This window comes from Hippocampus bargibanti, linkage group LG18 (assembly GCF_051943395.1).
Source record: "Hippocampus bargibanti isolate YZ-2025 linkage group LG18, ASM5194339v1, whole genome shotgun sequence".
Lineage (NCBI taxonomy): Eukaryota > Metazoa > Chordata > Actinopteri > Syngnathiformes > Syngnathidae > Hippocampus > Hippocampus bargibanti.
In genome coordinates this window covers 5,404,510-5,426,849 of record NC_142751.1, presented here as the reverse complement: position 1 = coordinate 5,426,849, position 22,340 = coordinate 5,404,510, and the positions used below count along the sequence as shown (strand labels likewise).

At 41.8% G+C, this 22,340-nt stretch overlaps 1 protein-coding gene across 3 annotated transcripts; it reads right to left on the bottom strand.

Annotated features, from left to right (window-relative positions):
• Positions 1–42: 42 nt before the first annotated feature.
• Positions 43–22,181, bottom strand: LOC148884371 (uncharacterized). 3 transcript variants are annotated; one of them, XR_016118256.1, is made up of 27 exons: positions 22,055–22,181; positions 20,080–20,282; positions 19,194–19,785; positions 18,187–18,293; positions 18,043–18,108; positions 17,798–17,971; positions 17,240–17,373; positions 16,847–17,161; positions 16,614–16,757; positions 15,674–15,880; positions 15,514–15,577; positions 14,141–14,348; positions 13,927–14,051; positions 13,516–13,807; positions 13,270–13,404; positions 12,899–12,935; positions 12,727–12,828; positions 10,457–12,653; positions 9,086–9,207; positions 8,881–8,999; positions 8,646–8,709; positions 6,588–6,693; positions 6,436–6,514; positions 5,377–5,465; positions 3,483–3,726; positions 1,090–2,375; positions 43–1,020 (listed from the first exon to the last, which is right to left on the bottom strand). XR_016118256.1 is itself a non-coding variant. In XM_089020269.1 (27 exons), the coding sequence occupies exons 2-27, from the start codon at positions 20,274–20,276 to the stop codon at positions 2,271–2,273; spliced, it is 5,859 nt and encodes a 1,952-aa protein (XP_088876395.1). In that variant the 5' UTR covers positions 20,277–20,282; positions 22,055–22,181; the 3' UTR covers positions 43–2,270. The 3 variants fall into 3 exon arrangements, 2 of the variants coding, with proteins under 2 accessions (XP_088876395.1, XP_088876394.1); XM_089020269.1 differs by having other exon boundaries at positions 43–2,375; positions 16,847–16,901; positions 17,067–17,161; XM_089020268.1 differs by having other exon boundaries at positions 43–2,375.
• Positions 22,182–22,340: the final 159 nt, after the last annotated feature.

Sequence of the window (22,340 nt, the reverse complement as noted above, 5' to 3'; positions counted from 1 at the left end):
GAATTCGACGGCAGAGTAATGACAAATAAATAAATACATGAATAAATAAACAAACATTTCTGTTTTATTTGGTACCACAGTTGTTACACCTTTCATCTAACCGTTCTGGATACACAAAGGTTGACAGCAATTTCGGCCATTCCTCAAAACAAAACTCATGCAAATGAGCCAAGTTTGTAGGTTGCCTTGCTCAATAGATGTTGGGAAACAAATACTGCATTGGATGACAGAATTAACTGCACCCATGGCGGGGTGCGTCACAATGACACCGTGATAATGTGTGGAATTTAAGAAAAGTTACAATTAGGCCGCTTTTTGGCATCAACGATTGTTTGAAAGAACGACTTGTACCTTATTTAATTGCCTTAATTGTGAGTTGCTTCACAGAAACCAATCTTGGGAAACTGAACCAACAGGTCTTTGATGCCAATATGTAATTACCTTGCGTCAAATAAGACTCTTTCAAAGTCAGGGCAATGTGTCAAATGGCATCCTGCTCGATCAAATACTTTTATCACTCAATTTTGGGGCCATCCAAAAACAAATGTGGGCAGCATGTTCACAGGATGTTAATCTACTTCGAAAAATAAGTTGGCACCACACCAACTATAGTTTACAATATATCAATTAATCATTACTTAGTCAAGGTTCATCCTTTGCGCCACCTTGATATCACAGATATAGTCATTTTATGTTTTTTTTTTCAGTTTCCAGACAAGCTGAAATTCATTTGTTGCGCACCTCCACTGTAGTACCGCATACAATTTTCCCAAAGCTCTGCGACTAGCTTAATAAACCCTTGTGCAGTATTCCAGCAAAGTGCTATTCAGAGTGTTTGTCAAAATAATGGCTGCGCTTTGAGGTGTGATTAGTAAATCATTTTTTATGTTTGTTTGACTTTCAATCCCTCACAATGCTGAGTGGAATCATGCCTCTCCATACACATTACGTATTTATTTATTTTTGGCAGCCTTTATTAGCCACAGGAGCGGGAGTGTGTCAATAATGCAAGTAATTATGCTATGTTTAAAAAAATACAGACCAAATATTGCATATGACATGAATACAGCCTTGAATATGTCAACAAACCAAAGGTGCAGATTTTTTTTTCATGACTTCTTTTTTATGCAATTGCCGTTTTTTGATAAAATCCGACGCAGAGGATATTTGTTCAAATAATGGCTGTGCTTTTGAGGTGTGATAACAGTCATTTTTGAGGATTTTTTTTCACTTTCACCCCCTTATAATGTGCAGTGGAATCAGGTATTGTCATACATATTTGTATATACTTATTTATTATATTATTGTGCAGATTGAAAAAAGGCTAATGAGGGCATCAATTCAAATGGACGTACTGACACTTGTAAGACTTGGAAAGCGCGTGCACTCACACGTTCACGAGCATTACCTGACCACAAAGCCTGACTGTCCATTGCAAAAAAAGCTTGACCAATCAAAAACTCAATTTTCAAATAATAACACTTAAAAAAACGGCCCAGTCAGGCATGAGTTGCACGAGCACGCGACGTGCCAAACTCGCGTCTTTCTGCACAAAATACGCAGGGCGGATAAGGGATTTTTGTAAAAAAATTATGAGAAATGCATGATAAAACACCAGGTTTGCAGTCCATTGAAAACTGGCATTTAGAATGGAAGTCAATCTGACAAATTTTGGCTTTATACTATCATGGTCGCTAAAAAAAATGATATAAGATGTACCAACTGGAATGTTCAAAAATATCCAGCAAGTTGGCATTTTCAATTTTGACCCGTCTTGACGGCCTGTGCTAAATTTTCGCATTTTGGGGTGATTTTCACTGTGGGCTGTGATATCAAACTGTCCCAAATTCCAAAAATGATCAAATAATGTACAATATTGCACGAGGGTTAATATTAAGAGCAGTTCAAAGCGAATTAAGTGGTCATGTTTGTAGGGGTCATGAACAGTAATATGTGTAATTGTGAAAAGTTGCATCGAGGTGAAAATGCCTCCACACCACTGTTTTGTGGCAGGAATGCGTTTATTTGGATCGTAAAGAAAACTATTTTGTCACATGTTTTAAGTCATTACAGGAGACACAAAACAACATCATGTGAGTGAGTGAGCTCATTGAAAAGCCTTGATGGGGTTTTTTGTACGGAGTGGAATAAAGGCCTGTAAAAAAACAATACGCAAAAAGAAGTTTCTGATGCTTCACATTATTCATAGCTTACTTTCATGTTAGAAAATCAAAGGTAGAAAAAGGGGGGGGGGGGGTAATGAGTACTTATCATGTTTCATTAACTTCAGTGAAAATATCACTGATGAAGTACTGGGAAACGTTGGTGGGCTGCTCTTGGACCAAATCGCTGATGCCTTGTTGACACGCAGAAACCTATAACACAAACAAACACACACACACACAAACACACAGTGTTGATTAAATTTTGTTAATTTAGTTTTAACACGGCAGATTGATGGTGCAGAGTGCAGGGTTCGATTCCAAATCAGGCCTTCGTGTATGGAGCTGGCATGATCTCCCTGAGCCAGCTGGGGTTTTTTTTCTGGATACTCCGATTTCCTCCCACATTCCAAAAAATATGCACAGCAGGTTAATGTTTGTCCCAAGGTGAGAGTGGATGGGGTTTGTCTATGTGTGCTGTCCTCCCCCACCTCGTGCCTGAAGACAGCTGGGATCGGCTCCAGCAACAGGACCCATGAGAGTATAAATCGATGGAAAATGGATGGATGGAAAATGTAGTTTCAATTTAATTTCAATTCAAAAACAGTTTTTTTATGCTATTCTTTTTTCCTTACCGCGGGGGTGTCAAAGTCATTTTTTGCCGCGGGCCACATTGTAGTTATGGTTTCCTCTCGAGGGTCGTTATGAATTTGGGGAAGCCATTAGAATGTTTAATCCATCCATCCATCCATCCATCCATTTTCCGTACCACTTATTCCTCATTAGGGTCGTGGGCGGTGCTGCAGCCTATCTCAGCTGTCTTCAGGTACGAGGCGGGGCACACCCTGAATTGGTTGCTAGCCAATCGCAGGGCACACAAAGACGTACAACAGTCACTCTCACACCTAGGGACAATTTGGAGTGGTCAATCTGCCTGCCATGCCTTCCACAAATTACATATAGAGCGCACAACAAATTGATGAATACCTAGTTTTTAAATCTGAAGTCAAGAATAATGACTGTTATTGTGGTTTACAGCCAAAAATATGAAATTTTGGTTAGGATTTCAGCAAGCATCATGTAATTTCACAAGTTTGACTTCTTTCGCGGGCCGAAAAAAATGATGTGGAGGGGCTTAGACTTTGACACATGTGCCTTACCGGGTTAAAGGTTTAAAAAAATAGTTGTTTTAGCATTCATTCCATATCCCTGCTATCCTGAAAAAGGTTGATGGACTTTCAGTTACTTAGCAAGGATATGCAACAAATGCTGACACGCCTTTTCCAAAATTTGTAACTGGCACTCTTAAGCAGTACTTACTTCGTTTGAAGAGCCAGGGGTATGAGGTGATGGTTGTGATGCTATTGTACAGGGTGCTAGTGGGTTGGACTCCACTGTTTTATCTGTCCTCTCGGGTTGGGGGGGCGCAGTAGCTGCCGTCGGTCGCTTCCTGGGCAGAGTTTTACTAACGTTCGGGCGGCGGGAAGCAGCTTTGCCACGAGACGAGTCGGACTGGGCAGTACCGCTCGTTTTAGTCAGGAAGGAGAGGAAGCCTTTGGGTCTCCTATCACGGGGGAGGATTAAGCAGCTTTTTCAATGAAGAAAAATAGCAGTAATAACTCTAATTGAGTACCTTATTTGCCGGTGTATAAGGTGCACAGGACTATAAAGTGCAATCCCAATAAATTGGGTATTTTCAAACTTTTACCATATATATGGCGCACCTTCAATCAATAACATGTTTAATAAAAGAATCCATATCCAGTGATACCTTGGCTTACGAACTTAATTGGTTCCCAGACAACGTGTAAAGAAAAAAGTGTCTATCCCCAAATTTAATTTCCCATAGGAAACCATTAAAATGAGAATAATCCGTTCCCAGGTCCCCATAAAACATAATTTTCTACTTTCTAATTCACTAAGCCTTAAAACTAAACAAAATATACCTTATTTTATGTATAATAAATGTGCTATGGTATTATAATTAAAGAAATAAAACGTACAGTATAATAAAAGGTGCTTAAAATTTAATGTATTATTATTTTATTTACCTTTGTGATGATCGTTGATGACTTGATGGAATGGAGTCGCCGGTTTCATCAGCATTAAACACTTGATGAGGAACGTAGCCTTCTTTCACCATCTTGACGAATGATCCTTGTAGGTGCTTTCTCTGCGATAATTGTATCTAGTTCCTCATCAATTGTATTCTGTTTAGCTGGGTTGGTAGCTTTTTGCATCAAGTGTACAGATGGCTTGTGCGGGTTATTTGTGGAGCCTGATTGATGGGAATTTTAACCTTGCAGACTACACTCTGCCTTTGAACTATCAAAGTTGAAACTCTCTCTCTCTGTCGTCTGCCTGTCTCTTTAATGTTTAAACCACCTCCCCTCACTGCTGCGTTCTTGACCAATCATGTGGCTTTAAACGAAGACTGGGGGCGAGGAATAGAGGATTAAAAAATGTCGGCTGCCATTTTCTTTTTTGGAGAATGGCTTCACTCTCTCTCTGTCTGTAACACCCACCCCCTCATTGCTGCGCTCTTGACCAATCACATGGCTTTAACCGATGACTGGGGGTGGGGAATAGAGGACCAAAACAAGCAGGCTGTCATTTTCTTGTCAGGAAAACGGGCTCGTTTGTGAACGACACATCACACATTGTGGCAGCCCCGTGTGTATGCCGAAAAATAGTTTGTATGCCAAGGCAAAATTTTCATAAATTTAACGTTCGTAAACCGAAAGGTTCGTAAGCCAAGGGGTTCGTAACCCGAGGTATCACTGTACTGTAATAGGGACACCACATTATAAGGCGCGACAGCAGAGGCTGGGGTTACGTTTTTTATATCCCAGCATGGACTGTGCACTACTTCTTTTACAGTGGGAAATAGAGTCACAGAGTCGGTGGCTGCTGACAGTATTGCGAGATCTGTTGTGGCTCAGTATTACTGCACATAAAAGGCGAACAGCGTATTAGGCGCAGGATCATCTTTTGAAGACAATGAAGGCTTTTGGGTGTGCCTGAAATACTGGAAATTACATGAATGACAATTATTGTTATAAATTGTTTCAAACTACTACTACTACTACTGGTGGTTGTTCAAAATGTTCAACAGTTATCAAACCCCGCTAATGATAAAATAAAAAAATATTGAAATACTGAAGTCTTAAATCGAAATGTAAGCCGACATGAGGTCATTGATGCATTTCATCACCTTTGGGGGGATCTTAAAATAGTTGAAGCAGTTGTATCTTCACTTCCAGCTGGTAGCACTGGTAGGACTGGATGTGCCGTGAGTGCACTCTGAGGGTTAAAAAAAAGGACACATATTATGGAAAACTCTCTTCTTAAAGAGGACAACCGACGTCTCCGGACAAGTTGTGTCCATAATTTGTAAAATGGCTTCAAATGACTTCTACTGAGCGTATTTTAATAAGATTGCACCGCATATAGCTATATTTTACGTTTTAAGACTCGCGCTGAATATTCAGGAAGTCTTGTTGTCTAGTCTAGTTGGTGACGAGTCCGTACGTGACGTCACTAAAGGAACGCCCCTGACCGGAAAAAGACACATTGTAGCAGTCCTTCCATCACGTCAATGCATTTTGCTGCACTTGTTTGGTCTGACAACCTCGTGTTGCACCCAAAAGCCGCCAGAAGAAGGCGTCCAAGCTCCATATAAAGAATTTATCAGCCTGTGGAAACGGAGGTCGCCACAGGAGGTCGGCATTTTGTGCCTCTTTTTTTGGGTGAGACAGTTCCCCCCAATGTTGCCTCAAAATGGCATGAAATAAATTCTTTAATCGATTGAAAACATGTATGCTTTTCTCTTCAGAACTATTTGAATCATATTCATAACTGGATGGGTAACAAGAAAGCATATTCTCCGAATCTGAAGCCATTGTTTTGATTCTCCAGCAATGCAAGATGTCTTGGCGTGACGTCACGAACTGGGGGCGGGACTTTCTGAAAATGCCCAATTCGCAGCTCAAATTTTTTTGCAGATTTTGGACACTTTAAGTCATTTTTATTGGTGTTTTGCATTTGACTAAAAATATCAGCCTGCGTGTTTTGGGTATTTTAGATGCTATAAAACGTTTTTCTGATGTCAGTTAAAAAAACAAAAAAGTGATGTCGGTTGTCCTTTAATGGTCTATATATAAAAAGTAGGACCTCTGGAATGCCTGCCCTGCCCCTTAACATAGCATAGCATAACAGAATCCCGGTCCCACAAAAACTCCCAAATCTTTCAGTGTCAGTGCTTCATTGTCACCTTAGCGACACCCATCTCTCCTGATAGAACGGCAGGTGCGTAACAGCCCGTCGCTGCAAGTGCACTATCCGCAGGAAGGCTGCAGGGATGCAGAGGTACCGTGAGACAACAAGCAGGATAATCCCCTCAGTGTATTTGGGCTATATTCTAACCTGTGTTGGACCGTTAGATCTGCCCGAGGGGGCTGATGGGAAGACTCGTCCAGCGGGACTTCCATCAAGGACAGGATGAAGAACGGCTCCTCAGCATCCGACGACACTGACAGCGTTGAGGTGAGAGAACGAGTTTCAAACTTGGAACACCGCATTACATTGACATTCATTCAGTACATAATTATTTCTCCGCGTCAATTACTGTAGAACACAAAAGAACAAAAGCGAGCTCCACACAACTACTCAAAATTGGGTGTCGCCCAGTCTGTCCTTTTATTCAGTAATTGTGTCATCATAAATACTGTGGGAAAACGCGGCTGGCTTTTGCATGATAGGACAGATTTAAAATGTCGAAAGCGAATGAGTTCATGTCAATCAACGAGGTAAATTTAACACTTTCTCAGACCTTTCAAAGCCAAAATAGAAATCTCTAATCATTCTTTGGAGATTTACAAACAGTGATTCATTCATTGTCCGGACCGCTTTATCCTCACTAGGGTTGTGATGCTTGTGGTAGCCCAGCGGTCGGGAACCTATGGCTCGCGAGCCACATATGGCTCTTTTGATGAACGAAGGATTCGCCTTTGTGGAGAGAAAAGCTTCTGCCGTGATTCTAATTTGCAAATACGTAAACAATACCATGAATTAAACAGTTGAATATCATTGGCACTTTAACAAGCCCCATGCTGACGTTAGCATCAATATACTTCTGCGAGAGACATCAGAAAGCAAGGGTGCAAGCTAATGAGCAGTGTGCGGGCTAGCTAGCAGTAGCTTCGAGTATGGACCCGGCAAGTTGACTTTCATTCCGATCGTTTGGCTGGATTTTTACCAATCATGAGGAACGTAAAACTATTCATATTAATGGTCAGTATTATCACAAAGTTATTTTAAATAACACATTCTGATATTTTGTTGAAATCACGTGCATGCGTGTGTGTGTGTGTGTGTGTGTGTGTGTGTGTGTGCGTGCGCGTGTGTGTGCGGCTCTCACTGAAAAAAAAAATCTAAATATTTTACTTTGATGGCTCTCTTAGTCAAAAAGGTTCCCGAGCTCTGCTGTAGTCTAACCTAACCACGCTGTTAGTAGGTGGGGGACACCCTGAACCAATTGCGAGCCACTAGGAGGGCACTCAAAAACAACCACAACAGTGATATTGCCCCTTGTGGTCGAAACTAAAGGCTGCAGGTAGGACTTTGACTCGTCTCAAATACAGCAGAAAGTAAATGACTAAGTACTGTAGTGCATCTGTCCAAGTTGACTGAAAAAAAAAAAACAATGAAGTACATTTTAATGCCACAATTTCTTTTATCTTTTGTTCTGCCCCAATCATGTAATTGATTTGAAATCAAATGAATCTAGATTTTTTTTTTTGAAATTTTAGTTGAAATTAAAAAAAAGATAGATTAAATTACAAGACAAAATTTATTGATTGCACCTTTTTTGACAGACTGACGGCACACACAATTAAGCTGATGGATACTACATTTTGTGGGATATGAATCAAGAAGTAAATGCAAATGTTTTTTTTTAATTTGAGGGGCCAACTATTTAGCCTTGTCAAGTCACTTCCTGTCGACTGAGAATGGCACCATAGCGCTGCAGGGCTCAGCTTGCGAAGGTCACATGATCAATTACAGACAACAAGCAAGCCATGATGACCTGTAAAGTGACCTTGATTTTTGAAAGGCGCTTATAAATGAAATGTATTATTATTATTATTATTATTGATGAGAAGGTTTCTTCAGCCGTCATCTGTACAAATTTGTACAGATGACGGCTGAAGAAACCTTCTCATCGATGGACCACTCCTGTATGACTGAGAGCTTACACAGACGTATTATTATTATTATTATTATTATTATTATATGATCTATTTTCAGTCAACAGCAAGTGGTAAATCTTTAACTTAACTTTCTCTCTTAACCTAATTAAATAATTTCATATTGTAAAAATCACATTTTTAAGGGTCCGCCAATAAACTGTCATAGCATCCGCATTTTTTTTAAATCCACTAATGTTGCAATGTCCAGTGTAGCACAAAGTTACTGACTTACTGGTAGGAAATATTGAGGGATGTGCGGAAGTTTGGTTTGCTCTGCTGACTGAGGAGGAGTCATCCTATGAACATTAAGTGAGAAGGATTAATACGCCGGATTAAGAATCACGGCCCCTACACATGCTATACAGTGCTCCATTTCAGATTCAAATGCACATTTAACCACAGAAAATATAATAGAAAGTTATGGTTGATGAAAAAACAGGCAAAACAGACTGAAATGAACATGCTACCTGGATGGGGCACTCGGGTTGTTCACTTGAGGATGCATAAGAGATAGCTTTAACTTGCTCATTGGCTCCCTCTACTGGCGTCAACAGGACAGTTGTTTGCTCTTGAGGACCAGAGGTGGCTTCTCGGCAAGAACCAGAATTTGTGATCTCGAAGAACAATACTGTACTATGGGAAGTTAGGTTTGTCCGACGGAGAGTGTCATACCTGATCCCGTTTTGGCCGCCACTTTTCGGGACTGGCGACCTCCGCGTCCAACGTTGGGCTGGGGTTTCACTGGCCTGCGTTGTTTCATTGTAGAGGTTGAGGGCAACAAAATATCCTCGGTGCTTTCAATATAAAGAAAGAATTTACATTAGAATGCAAACTTTTAAAAATATCTAACCTTTATACAATTGGAGAAATATGAATTCCATATGAGTTCCATCTGAGTTTTTTGTCAATACTTAAAAAATGTTTTCAGCCAGATTATAGTATTGATATACAGTACATTATTGGACAAGAGAGCAATGTCATGTACTACCGTTTTCAGAAGAGGTTCACTGAACTTTACTGCAGCAAATGAAATGAAACAATCTTGATTTTAGGAATGGATGATTCATAAAATGCCAAAATCAATTCCAATTCATTGTTATATAAATCAATATGTATTGTATTGGGTAGAAGTCACTTTTTTGTGCCAATATACTGGCAGCTTCTTCTGAAATGAGTCAAGGCCATTTCAGTTATTGAGTAATTGACCATAATGCCAACTGAAGAGCTGTTCGCCACATGTCAAAGCAGGCTGTGTGCATGGGAATCATTCGTCCATTAAATGTGACTGTAAAGTGTCCTTGAGAGTTTTGAAATGTATAATGATTATAAAACCAAATTCTAATAAAATTGAAATGTGTTTAACTTCAATTAAAAAAATAATAATGCATTTATTTGGTAATCATTTTCAGCCTATATTTAATTTAAAACATGACTAAACCCCGATTTTTAACGTGAAAACTGGTCACTGTTGTTAGCAAATGATCATTAACTCAAAATGTTATGGCTTCAACATGTTTGATAAAAGCTGGGATAGGGTTGTTTACCACTGCTCCATCACCTTTTCTTCTAGCATTTAATGAACATTTGAGACCTGAGGACACTTGATTGTTTCAGCATTGTTAAGTGGAATTCTGTCCCTTTCTTGCTTGGTATCGAGTTTTAATTGTTCAACAGCCATAGCTTATTTTATGCTTCATAACTGAAATAAGCAGGGACGTCCATGAAAAACAGATTGCTCGTAGGGCAAAACTGGAACGGCATGTTCTACGCATGTCCATTCACATGGAACAGAGAGAACGATGCTCGCTTTTCAAAATAAAATATTGTTGCGACTAGAACAATAGTTAAACCTGAAGTAGTGTAGGTTTTTTTGACATGCAACACTTTGTTGTTTTTTTTTGCCTCCTATCAATTTTGCTGCTGTAGATTGCAAATTTCCTCATTGTGGCAGTATTAAAGGCTTTCTGATTCTGATGTTTTCAATGAGCTTGCCGCAACTTGGTGGTGAGGGACCACTGAAAACAGTAAAAATATGAAGCTCACCATTTGGGGGTTTCAGCCTTGACTTCAGTGGTGTCACAAGTTTCACAGAGTGAATCCGGTGGTGTGATGTTTAAGGAGGGATGGTCAGTTTTGGGATTTAAACAAATACCAGTCGCTATCCCCCTTTCCACTTGAGGAGCAACATTGCAGGCTGTTTCCTCACCCATTGCTGGAGTTTCACAGCTCGCACCCTCAATAATGGACAATTTGGACGTATCCGTGGAGCCAACCTCACTGTTTTCACACTGTGGACTCACTGAACTTGCTGAAACTGACTGACGGTCCGATGTTACATTGGAGAATTTGTCCAGTCCATCCTTTGACTCCGACGTTAGCTTTGTGGCTCTAGTGGTTGACCTCAAGTTAGGTTTGACCATGGGGAGGCGTCGGCGTCTTTGAATTGCTTCTTGAGTCTGGTTTGATGCCTCAGAGTATCCCTGATTTGATGAAGATTTTCGACTGCCATGACCTCCATCTTTTTGGTCCACGGGTTTATTTAACGTTTCGGCTAGTGGGTCTGTGACTCCTGCATGAGAGCTTGTCTCATTATTACGACCTTTTTCAATTGTTTCAAAATCTGTCGGCTTTGTGTTTCCAGGGATAAAACCTGACTTTTTCTGTTCACTAGGAGTCAGCTCCTCTGAAGGTGTCACACCAGTATCACTCGCGGTTGCAGTCACAGTTGAAGCAGAAGGGTTGATTTGACCAGTTGGCTGTGGTTGTATATCAGTTGCTTTTTCGCAAGGCGATTCCTTTACTGTTTGGCGTTTACCCTGTGCATTTCTTGATGTCTGGAAGTTTGGTTGGACCTTTGGGAATCGACTCCTTCTGGTCTGCTGAGCGAAAACAACTTCACTCACTTTCTGGTGTTCATGTGTTAGATTCTTGTCGTAATTTCTAGATTCTTGCTCCAAAGCATTCTTTGACTCTTCAGTCTCTAGTTCTGTCACTTCTTCTTTCTCGGTATGACCATCATCTGTGGACTTCGTTTCTCCCATAGCAAGTCCATCACCTAATTTATTATCCTCTCCAGAGGTCAGTTCTTCTAAATGTATCATGACCAAGCTTACATTCATGCTTGAAGGTGCATTCAAAGCCGTCGTGCTGCTCTGAGTGCTTGTCACAGAAGCGAGGGGACAAGCTGGCTGTGGTTCTACTTCAGACAGACTAGTTTCTTTTGTGGTTTGAGGTTTGGATTGTGCAGTTCTTGTTATTTGTGAAAGTTCTGGTTTCATCGTTGTGAAAAGACTATTCCTGGTCTGCTGGAGAGACAAGACCTCTCTTGTCTTCTGACGTTTTGATTCTTCCCACATAGCAGTGTGAAATGCTCCGCCTTCCTGGACCAACATTTCGGCTTCGGGTTGAGGAGTTGCCTTGGTATTTTGACCTCTTTCAACGACATCAGCATCTGTCGACATTGTGTCACCCGCTGCATGTCCAACACTTACCACTTTCTCCTCATTAGAAGTCAGTTCATCTGTTGTTTTTGAGGTAGATTCCAGATTTGACCACATGCTTGTTTCTTCTGCAGTCTGAGGTATACAACGTGTACGTCTTGATAGTTGTGAAAGGTTCGGTTTTGGTTTGAATTTCGGCAATCGACACCTGGTCTCTTGAGCGTCACTCGGTTTCTCACATTTAAGTATACCATGCCTGGTACTGTCATAATCTCCACTTCCTCGTGGCAAAAGTGCGTTTGACTTATCAGTTTGTGGTTCCGTGACTGCAACATATGATGTAGCCTCATAATTATGACCACTTTCAGCATCTGTAAACTTGGCTTCGGTGGCGACTGATTCAAATTGGGATTCTGTAAAGTCACAAGTTTGCTTTTTTGATGCCTGATCAAACTCTCCTCCAATACAGTTTGTGTCTTTAGAAAGTATGGTACCGGGACTGCCGCACGGGGAATTGTCTGGATGAGATTTGTCATGTGCAGTCCTTGATTCAGTTGTAAGGTTAGGTTTTGGTTTCACTTTGGATGAGGAACTTCTGCTCATCGGTGGGCTTGAATGGGCAGGTGGATTCGAGTCAGGACCTGAAACAGTTCTCTGGTGTGACAGTGTTGTCGTGGGAGCTTCAATCGTCTCTCTGACTCTATGGTCTGAGATTTGGCTGGAACCATTTTCGTTGATGAATTTGTCTATTTCTTCTTCCAATAATTTGTTGGTCTCAGTCACACTCTCAGAGTCTGTCTCTGCAATTAGACACAATTTGATTGTGACGCTAGACCGCTTGCAGCAGAACTAGCACAAGTGAAGTATTTCTACCTGTTTTCCGATCAGGCATGGTCTCCGACTGAGAGAGTTGAGACATGTTGCCAATGGCCAGCAATGTCTGAGCAGCCTCGTTGTAGCTTTCCACCTCGGAAACTGAGAAACAACTTAATGTTTAATTCCAACATTCTCTTTGAAATCCTGTGGAAAAAAAAACTCAACATACCTTCAGTGTGCTCAGAAGACAGCAAGTCAATAACATCCTGAAAGAAAAGGGACATTTATCAGGGTGTGTCAAAGTTCAAATCCATTTCTCTGTCACACACACAAGAAGACTTAAGTGAAAACTACAAAAATAAAATACATACGTGCATGCATGCATGCATGCGTGCATGCATACATACATACATACATACATACATACATACATACATACATACATACATACATACATACATACATACATACATACATACATACATAAATATATAAAAAATAAAAATAAAAACAGATGGATGATGGCAATGTTGAGAATGAAAGAAAAAAAATGGTGCTCCTTTTTTATTTTTGCTGATACACTAATCAGGAGACACTTACAACGAGGAGGTCCAACTGATGCACAGACGGTTCGGGTGCCCCTGTCTCACTTGCATCTCCCACACAGAGGGAATCGGAGCAAAGTGTATCTTGGGAAATGTCCAACACAGTAGACATGTTTCCCAAGATATCAAGCTACATGGGACAGGAGAAAGAAAAGGTGGGGGGTGAATTATGGAAAAGCATGCAAAGACAATGCAAATGAGGTAAAGATTAAACTTATTTGTGATCAAAAAAGTTTGGCACCTCCTCCATTGTCTCATCCACCTGAGGGATGACAATCGAGGGAGAGCGTAGGCAGGCGGGCACAAAAACCCCATCCTCCCTCTGCTGGACCTGCTCCTCCTCATCCTCACTGGATTCAGACTGCGATGCCCGCAGGGTAATAAGTTTGGACTTTTTAGACATTGGAGCAGCGGACGGTGCCATGGTCGATCTGGTCCTCTTGGAGGTGCACTTTCGCTCGGATTTACTAGTGGGACTTTCTTCCTTGGGTGGGTAATTTAAGACGCTGCGAGGCTTGGGAACTCTCCCATACCTATGAAAAAGTTGTACCATGGCATAAGAACAAGCAAGGATGAGGGTTTCCAAAATGCCCACAAACATTCAACCTCCCGAGTGTGCAGCTTCTGAATTGAGCCGGCTTGAGAAGTGTACCTTGTGGGTTTTGGTGGTTTGGCAGAGAAATCCTCTTCAGCAGAAGAAAGATCACCTTCACTACCATCACCACTAACATTTTCTTCTTCACTGACTAGTCTCGGTGGTGTTGTTGTGTTGTTCATCTGCAAAGAAGTTAGCAGCAACTTCTGAAAAGCAAAATCTGGAGGAAGCTGGTTGAAACGGGTACTCTGGGAGGCTCTTGTCGCATTACCTGCTCTTTCGAGGCTTCACTCGCCACATTGACATCTTCTGTAGCAGACGCATTGTTATCAGCCTTCGCAGTGGTTGAACCAGGTGGAAGCTTCTTACTGCACTTTCGGCCCTGAGGCAGGACTGGTTTGCTTGCTCTGCCTCTCGAGAGCTTGGCGGGCTGAATTGATGTGGGCTCGGATGATTTGTCCGTCTCCATACTTTCGCACCTGGTCATTTTGAAGAATATATTTCATTGGAGATGTGAGATTAAATTGAACATTTCATGTTTTAAACATGAGGCACCAATGTACTTTTTGAGGGGCACTGAGCAAATGACTAATCCTGACCTGAATTGAAATGACAACTAAAAAAAATTATTGGATTTGGGATTGCACCACCATATATTTAAAGGACAACCAACGTCACTTTTTTGTTTCTTAACTGACATCAGAAAACCGTTTTATAGCATCTAAAATACCCAAAACATGTAGTATGATATTTTTATTCAAATGCAAAATGCCAATACAAATGACTTAAGGTGTCCAAAATCTACAAAAAATTGAGGTGCGAATTGGGCATTTTCAGAAAGTCCCGCCCCCAGTTTGTGACGTCACACCAAGACGTCTTGCATTGCTTGAGAATCAAAACAATGGCTTCAGGTTCGGAGAATATGCTTTCTTGTTACACCTCCAGTTATAAATATGATTCAAATAGTTCTGAAGAGGAAAGCATACATGTTTGCAATCGATTACAGAATTTATTCCATGCCATTTTGAGGCAACATTGGGGAGAAACGATCACCAGAAAAGAGGCACAAAATGGCGACCTCCTGTGGCCACCTCCATTTCCACAGGCGGATACATTCCTTATATGGAGCTTGGACACCCTCTTCTGGCAGCTTTTGGGTGCAACACAAGGTTTTCAGACCAAACAATAAAGCAAAATACATTGACGTGATGGAAGGACTGCTACAATCCGTCTTTTTTTCTGTCAGGGGGCATTCCTTTAGTGACGTCACGTACGGACTTGTCATCAACTCAAAAACAAGACTTCCTGAATATTCAGCGGGAGTCTTAAAACGTAAAATATAGCTATATGCGGTGGAATCTTTTTAAAATACGCTCAGTAGAAGTCATTTGAAGCCATTTTACAAATTATGGACACAACTTGTCCTGTGACGTCGGTTGTCCTTTAAAATGTCCTTAGACATACAGTAATTGCCTACTCAACTACATTTTAATGTCTTTACGTGATGAAATGTAAATTGCAGCCAGCTATCCATTTCCCTTTGCTTCCGTTTACCTCACATTTTCACAACTACTCAGTCTTTTGTCACCCGGAAGAAGTGGCACGTTTTGATGTCAGATTAAAATATATTTTACACTTCCTTACACTTGTGAATTGGGTTGATCCTGAGGAAAGGATGTCCCTGTGTCTTCTGGTGTGCAGACATCATCTAAGGAGACAACAGCAACCAATCAAACAAAATGTGTGGATCAACGGAAAAGAGCTTGCACTGACACACTAATAACCTCTACACCGCTCTTCTCACCTGCTTTGCTTTTGGGCTTCATCAGTGCTGCAGCCGAGTCGTGCTCCACGCTCTGCCCTTTGCGTTTCTTCCTCGCCTTTGAGGCGGGGCCTTTTCCATCCTTGCAGATATTGTCATTCTCTTTCTCGCCATCATCCGTGTCTGAGCTTAAGAAAACATCAAACTCATCCTCTTCTTCTTCTTCTTGCCCGTCCACGCTGTCTTTTCCTATCGGGGAGAACCAAATGTCCAAGAGTAAAAAGTCAACATGAATCATTCATGATGCAATTCTGATGCATCATATAATTAACTGTAAGGCAATCAGTCTTTACTGTTATATTACAAAAATTTAAGCAAGCGTTATGATGGGATTTTACAGAACAAATGCAAGTTTGAATTTAGAGAGGCATGCCTTCAGTGTAATGCCACTAAATGAAGCTAAACCAAGATTTTAAAAAAATGGCAGAGAAGGGTGCCCAACTGTATAGCCACAGTTTCCACTTGGCATAAAGTAGCCGTTTAAACTTTTAATACGACAATTAATATGCTCATTTCTACTCGCCCACCTATGGTATTTTACATCTGTTAGCATTAAGTTCGCAAAACTTCATCAAGATGATCTTAATGGTTTGGTTAATCAATTTTGTGTTAATATGTTTAAATCACTTGGGCCTTATTTAGAATATTTCTTTTTTCATCAAAGCAATGTTGTACAAGTCACCAGTTTCTTGTGAGTGAAAACAGGAACAAAGGGAGTTTAAACTGTGGATGGATAAGTTTAAGTGCATTTTTAAACGTTTAAATGCGTTTAAACCATAAGAAAAGGGGTTAAAATGCATCACTAGATTTATTTTTTAAAATATGGTCAGACTATATTTTGACCAAGTAAAGTTGGGTCTGGAAAGTATCCCAGATCACAGAGAATAGGTATTCACTGGACATAATCTTCGGAAGCACTCACTCTTGGCACACTTTGAGCTCTTCTTGTGCTTTTTGAAGGTGTTCTTCACCACAAGCGACTTGAGCTTCTTCCTATTGGCTTGCACTTCTAGAATCTTCTCCAACAGCTTCGAGAAATACTCAATGTCCAACTTGCGTCTCTCTCCTGCAAGGAAAACAGTGACAGTCAGTCAACTTGGGATTTTCAAATAGAATGTGCGCTATGTCAAAAAACACCACAGATGGCATACTAACGGAAAGCTTTGTCGATCCTCCAGGAGTTCTGCCGCTCCTCTTTTTTAAATTTGTTCTGTAAGTATAAGTGCACACATACACAAATGCACATGCACGAGTGCAAACACACACACACACACACACACACACACACACACACACACACACACAAAAACAATAAAACCACATTGCTTATTAAGTAACTCCAGAAATAATCACAACTTTGCTCTCCTTCACAGACCCGTATCTCGGCTCGAGTTCTGTTGTGAAAAAGCTGGCCTATCATGGAGAAGTCCGTCCCCACCATGCTGATCGCCAGGAAGAACATGTCCGTTTCTGCAAGAAAAAGGAGCCATGGAAAAGCAAGATATGAGATGCATTTTTGGCTTGGCGAGACAGTGTTGTTGAACGAACCTTCCCTAGTCCAGGGCTTGCAGTAGGTGGATGCCCTAAAACTGGAGTAAGTGGTAGTGGATCCGCGCTCAAAGATGGGATCTCGGTCCTCTGCCGGGTTCGGTCCTTTAGCTCGCTGGACCTCCACAGTCAAGCTGAGACACACAACCCCTCACAATTTACTTGCTTGTGAATCCCATTTATCGCAGTGGATATGAGCCAGATCCATCAGCAATGGATGAAAAGCCACAATTGACCATGTATATTATTACGAAAAATAAACTCCAAGTCGTAGTTCACTGTAAAGCTGGTGCAACACAAGAGGAAAATAGACATTGAACAAACATGAAACACCAACCAAATGAGCAGGCAGGCGGACGGACAGGCGGGCGGATGGACGGACAGACAGAGACAGACGGGCAGGCAGAGACAGACAGACGGACAGAGGCAGACAGACAGACAGACAATCCATTTTAACAATCCAAAATGTTGCAGTAGGGTTAACTGTTACTTTGACATGTTAGCCGTTTGCTGGTTAATTTCAGTTTGCCGGTTCAGAATGTTTGTATGTTCCCCTACCTCTCCTCGTCCAGGATCAGTGTGCCATCTTCGGCCACTATGACCCGAGGCACCATCAGCGTCTCATCTTCGTCGTCCTCCTCTCCCGCCGGCTCTTCCTCGTGTTCCTCCCCTGCCGGGATTGCCACTGCTGGGACAACTTCTGACTCGAGTTTCTGCACTCTCTCTGGCAATCTTGGACAGCGGCAAAGTTTAAAACGTGCACAGCCTTGAGTAAACTCGGACATATTCAACTGTGACCTCACTTTTCTCTCCTTGGGGAAAATGGAGCAACAGGTTCATTTTCTACAGCGCCATCTTCTAAACTGGACCTGTTATAAGGCAGTTGCGGTCAGTGAAAGGAATGAAAAGGGTGGCGTGGTAGGTTAGGAGCTTCAATGAGCACTCACGACATAGGGTTGGACAATGGCAAGTAGCGGATGAGGTCCCGCATGGTCATTTTGGAGGGATCCAAATTGAATTCCTTGTCATTCTTCTCCTTTGCTCTCTTGGCATTCTGTAACACGACATAATTAAAGTCCTTCTTGAACTTTGTAGCAATGATTCACAAGTACTGTGCTTTGACAGATGATCAGATGCGCCCTGGGAATTGATCGAATTTTACAGAATTACTCCAACCATTATTGTTTTGATTTCTACATTGGACATCCATTTTGTTGGTGCTCAAAAACAGCTATTCCAACAGATTATACCAAATTGTACCGCCCGTTAGTCGAGCGGTTAGCACGTCGACCTCACAGTGCAGAGGTCGTCAGTTCAAGACACGGTCCGGCATCCCTGTGTGGAGTTTGCATGTTCTCCCCGGGGCCGTGTGGATTTTCACCAGGTCTTTCGGGTTCCTCCCACATTTCAAAAACATGCATGGCAGGCTGATTGAACACTTTAAATTGACCCTAGGTGTGGGTGTGAGAGGGACTGGTTGTTTGTCTCTGTGTGCCCTGCGATTGGCTGGCAACCGATTCAGGGTGTCCCCTGGTGCGTGCTGGAGCCTATCCGTCTGTCTTTGGACAGTAGGTGGGGGACAAGCAACCATCTGCGCACACACTCACACTTAGGGACAATTTGGAGGGTACGTTTTTTGGAATGTGGGAGGAAACCGGAGGACCTGGAGAAGCCCACACAGGCCCGGAGAGGACATACAAACTCGGTGCAGGAAGGCCGAAGCAGAGATTGAACCTGTTACCTCTGGTAATCCACTCGACTACCCTAACCCTAATTTAGATACTATGGTTTCCCATTATTTGATCCTACGGACGCGAAAAATGGGTTTTTGGAATTTCTGAAATCCTCAGACCTGCAATAACTCAAGTAGGTACAGTTCTTAAACAGTGAGAGAGGATGGACTCAAGTTGGATGCCAACGTGTGTAAAAAGACACATTAATTCCAAAGACTAACCTTTTCTTTCCGCATCTCCTGTCTGAGCATGTCACGGAGCTTCTGAGCTTTTTCCATCCTCTGAATGTCCGACGGGTCATTCAAAAGTCGACTCAGGGAAAATTGGGGAATCGATGACTTCTTGCTCTTCGACGACAGAAGAGTCTTGGCTTTCTCTGAGAGTGCCACCGCTTCTTTGTCCAACAAGACAACTTTTTCTGGCGCCCTGTCAGGAACTTTGATGAGGCTGTCCTCCAACGATATCAATGTCTTCTCTGTTTTTCTGGTTCTTTTTGGAGAGTGGTCAGCAGAGACAGCAGCAACTTGTCCTGAACCATCGATGAGATTGGGCTCTGGCCCAGGCGCCGGCTCCGGTTCCAGCTCTGGTGACGTCGGAGACTGGGCTTCAGACTGTACTGCTTGAGTTTCAATTTGTGGCTCGAGGTCTGAATTTGTAGGGGGTCTTTCAGACTCCACCTTGGCGGGGGACTTTGGCATTCGAGGGAGAGCAGCGGGGCGACCCGGGGCCACCCTAGGCTTGACAGAGATGCGTTTCCTCCTCTGAACCGCAGCTGAAGAGGTGCTGCCATCCCCACTTGGATCATTTCCATCACTAAGCAAGAAAGAAAAATGTTGGCATTAACCAAGAATAGATCCTTGCCTACATGAGGCCGCATTGCTTTAAAAAGTGGGGTGTCATCCGGTGATTGACATGGGTCCTAGCAAATGAGAATGTCAGTGAGTGGCAGTTAACTGGTTAAGCTAAGATGTGCATTTACTTTTCAAAATAGGAAGCTAGACACCTCACCTTCTACAATTCTGCACAATGCTGCCTGAAACCATGACTAATTATTAATTTCAGAAGGGTTGAATCACGCATTTCCTCCTTATTAGATAAACTACTCACCTAACGGTGATAGTTTTGGCCACAGGCGCATCAACCAGCTTGCTCTCAGTCACCACAGCAGCCACCACGCTCTCATCGAGGTCTTTTGTCCTCTCTTTTGTCTCCTGACTTGTCGGTACAGCATCCTGTGATGGGGCTACTGTCCTCCCTGCCCCACCCACGTTGGGGCGAATGTTGAACCTCGAGCGACGAAACATCAGGACCTGTAAGTGTCATAAGGAGTGTCAATTAGCTATCCTGCATATCATCCACATTGAAACTGATTATTTCTTAAAACTATAAAAAGGTATGCACTCTAAGCTGCTTCATATATTGATTTTTGATAGAGTATCTCACAAAAGTGTGTCCACCCTCATATTTTTGTAAATATATTTTCATGGTACACCATTTTGCTCCAACATAGTGAGTGTACAGCTTGAAAAGTGTCTAAATATATTGTCCCCTCAAAATAACTCACCACACAGCCATTTATATCCAAACCGGTGGGGGAAAAAAGTGAGTACGCCACTAAACGAAGATGTCCAAATTGAGGTGCCAAGGTATTTGGTGTGAAAGGGGAGCAAGGAGGGTTTGTGTTGTCAGATTGGTCACTGCAATTATCAATTGCTCAGTTTCATGAAACAATATACAGACGATCCCCACCTTACGAACGAGCTACGTTCCGAGCGGTCATTCTGAAGGTGAATTTGTTAGTAAGTTGCTTAAGTGCTATATTTTGTATGAAATGTATGATTACAGGGAAGTATGAAACAAAGACGCTCTAACAGCCGTAAAATAAATTCACCCCTATGGTAGTACGGTGACATATATCCTTGGGTCTTCAGTAAGCCATTACTGAAGCTGCTGGCACGTAATTACTGTATTAAGTGCCGGCAGCCATTACCTTTTGTTATGCATCGCGTCCTCCTGGAGCGTCAACTGGGAAGAGGGATTTCCTCCCTGCCCACATTCTCTACACAGCCAATCGTAAGTGAGCTCGGCGGATCAGGGCCCGAACACTTCAGCATGAAGACGATTGGTCAGCCTTGGTGTCCGCCGCGGAAACATCCAGCCCTTGAAACCCCCAATGTGTCTGTGTGCTAGCGTGTGCGTGAAGCCCAGTACGGAGGTGAAGGCGTGCAATAAAAAATCTAATTTATAGCATCTCTGTCCAAACATTTTTTGACATATCTGCAAAAATGTTCGTATGAACTGTAACGTTGTAACTCGATTGTTCGTAAGCTGGGGAGCGTGTGTAATAAAATATTTACACAAAGTCAACACCCGGGTGTCAGATGTGGACCGCTTCATCATTTCCCGCAAAAGCAAATCAAAGATGACATAACTGCACACATACTTGCTAAAATGTGTAAGATTTCATTTTTTTAAATGTCATAAATGAGAGATAGAGAAACAATAGCGGAATAAAATCTTATTCTTGACTTCTTTATATTGTTTCAGTCATCGTAGCCCTCCAAGGGAAACTGTAATTATAATGTAATAATATCCTATCTACTTAAATTAAATAAAGTACATAGGTTATTTGAGCAACATTTCATTATGTTTTAAGAGGGTGGCTGGTGCAGTTTTGACAATTGCTATTTGAGAGGACAACTGCTGATAGTTTAGCAGCATTAACACTGAAATGTGTTCATACCAGAATATTTAAAGTTAATTAAAGAATATTGTGACGTTGCCAGCAGAGCAAAAAACAGCTGATTTGCTCGCCTTCGTTTACTAATCAGCCCAGGTGTGTTTTTGAAAGATAACGCAGTGAACACAATATAACGCAAGTAAACACAATATAAATAGAAACGTTGATAATAAGTGTCGGTGATAACAGAGGACAAAACATCAATATCTTGTCAAGTGAACTTTCGTAGTAGACCCAAGAGTTTGTGTAGTATGAGCCTTTTTCGAATGTCTTCCGTGGTTCTGATTACGAAACAAAAAAATGTTTTATCTGTGATTTCTGATGCTAGTTCCGTATACTCACCCTCTCGCTGACGTTTCTTCAGTGAGGAGTAAAAATACATGAATCAACGAGAAGACATGCAGTACTGTAGCAAGATGTTAATCCGCCATACTGTTTACGACGCAAAATGTCATCGCCTGCGAGTTGCATTGTGGGAAGACGGACCTTTTTTTTAAATGCTTTATTGAATATATCAATGTACAATTAACAGTAAAGAAAACGAACCAGAGGTTACTGATTCGCTGTGGCGACCCCTTGAAGGGAAAAGCCGAAAGGAAAAGAAAATTATTATTATTATTATTATTAT

What these genes read in the sequence shown, in the direction of transcription:
- LOC148884371 (XM_089020268.1), bottom strand. Translation starts at nt 20,276, where the DNA reads ATGTTTCGTCGCTCGAGGTTCAACATTCGCCCCAACGTGGGTGGGGCA. An exon ending in GTGAAGCCTCGAAAGAGCAG is followed by an intron (nt 14,052 to 14,140) that starts GTAATGCGACAA and finishes ACTTCTTTGCAG; the next exon opens with ATGAACAACACAACAACACC. An exon ending in TGGATGAGACAATGGAGGAG is followed by an intron (nt 13,405 to 13,515) that starts GTGCCAAACTTT and finishes TGTCCCATGTAG; the next exon opens with CTTGATATCTTGGGAAACAT.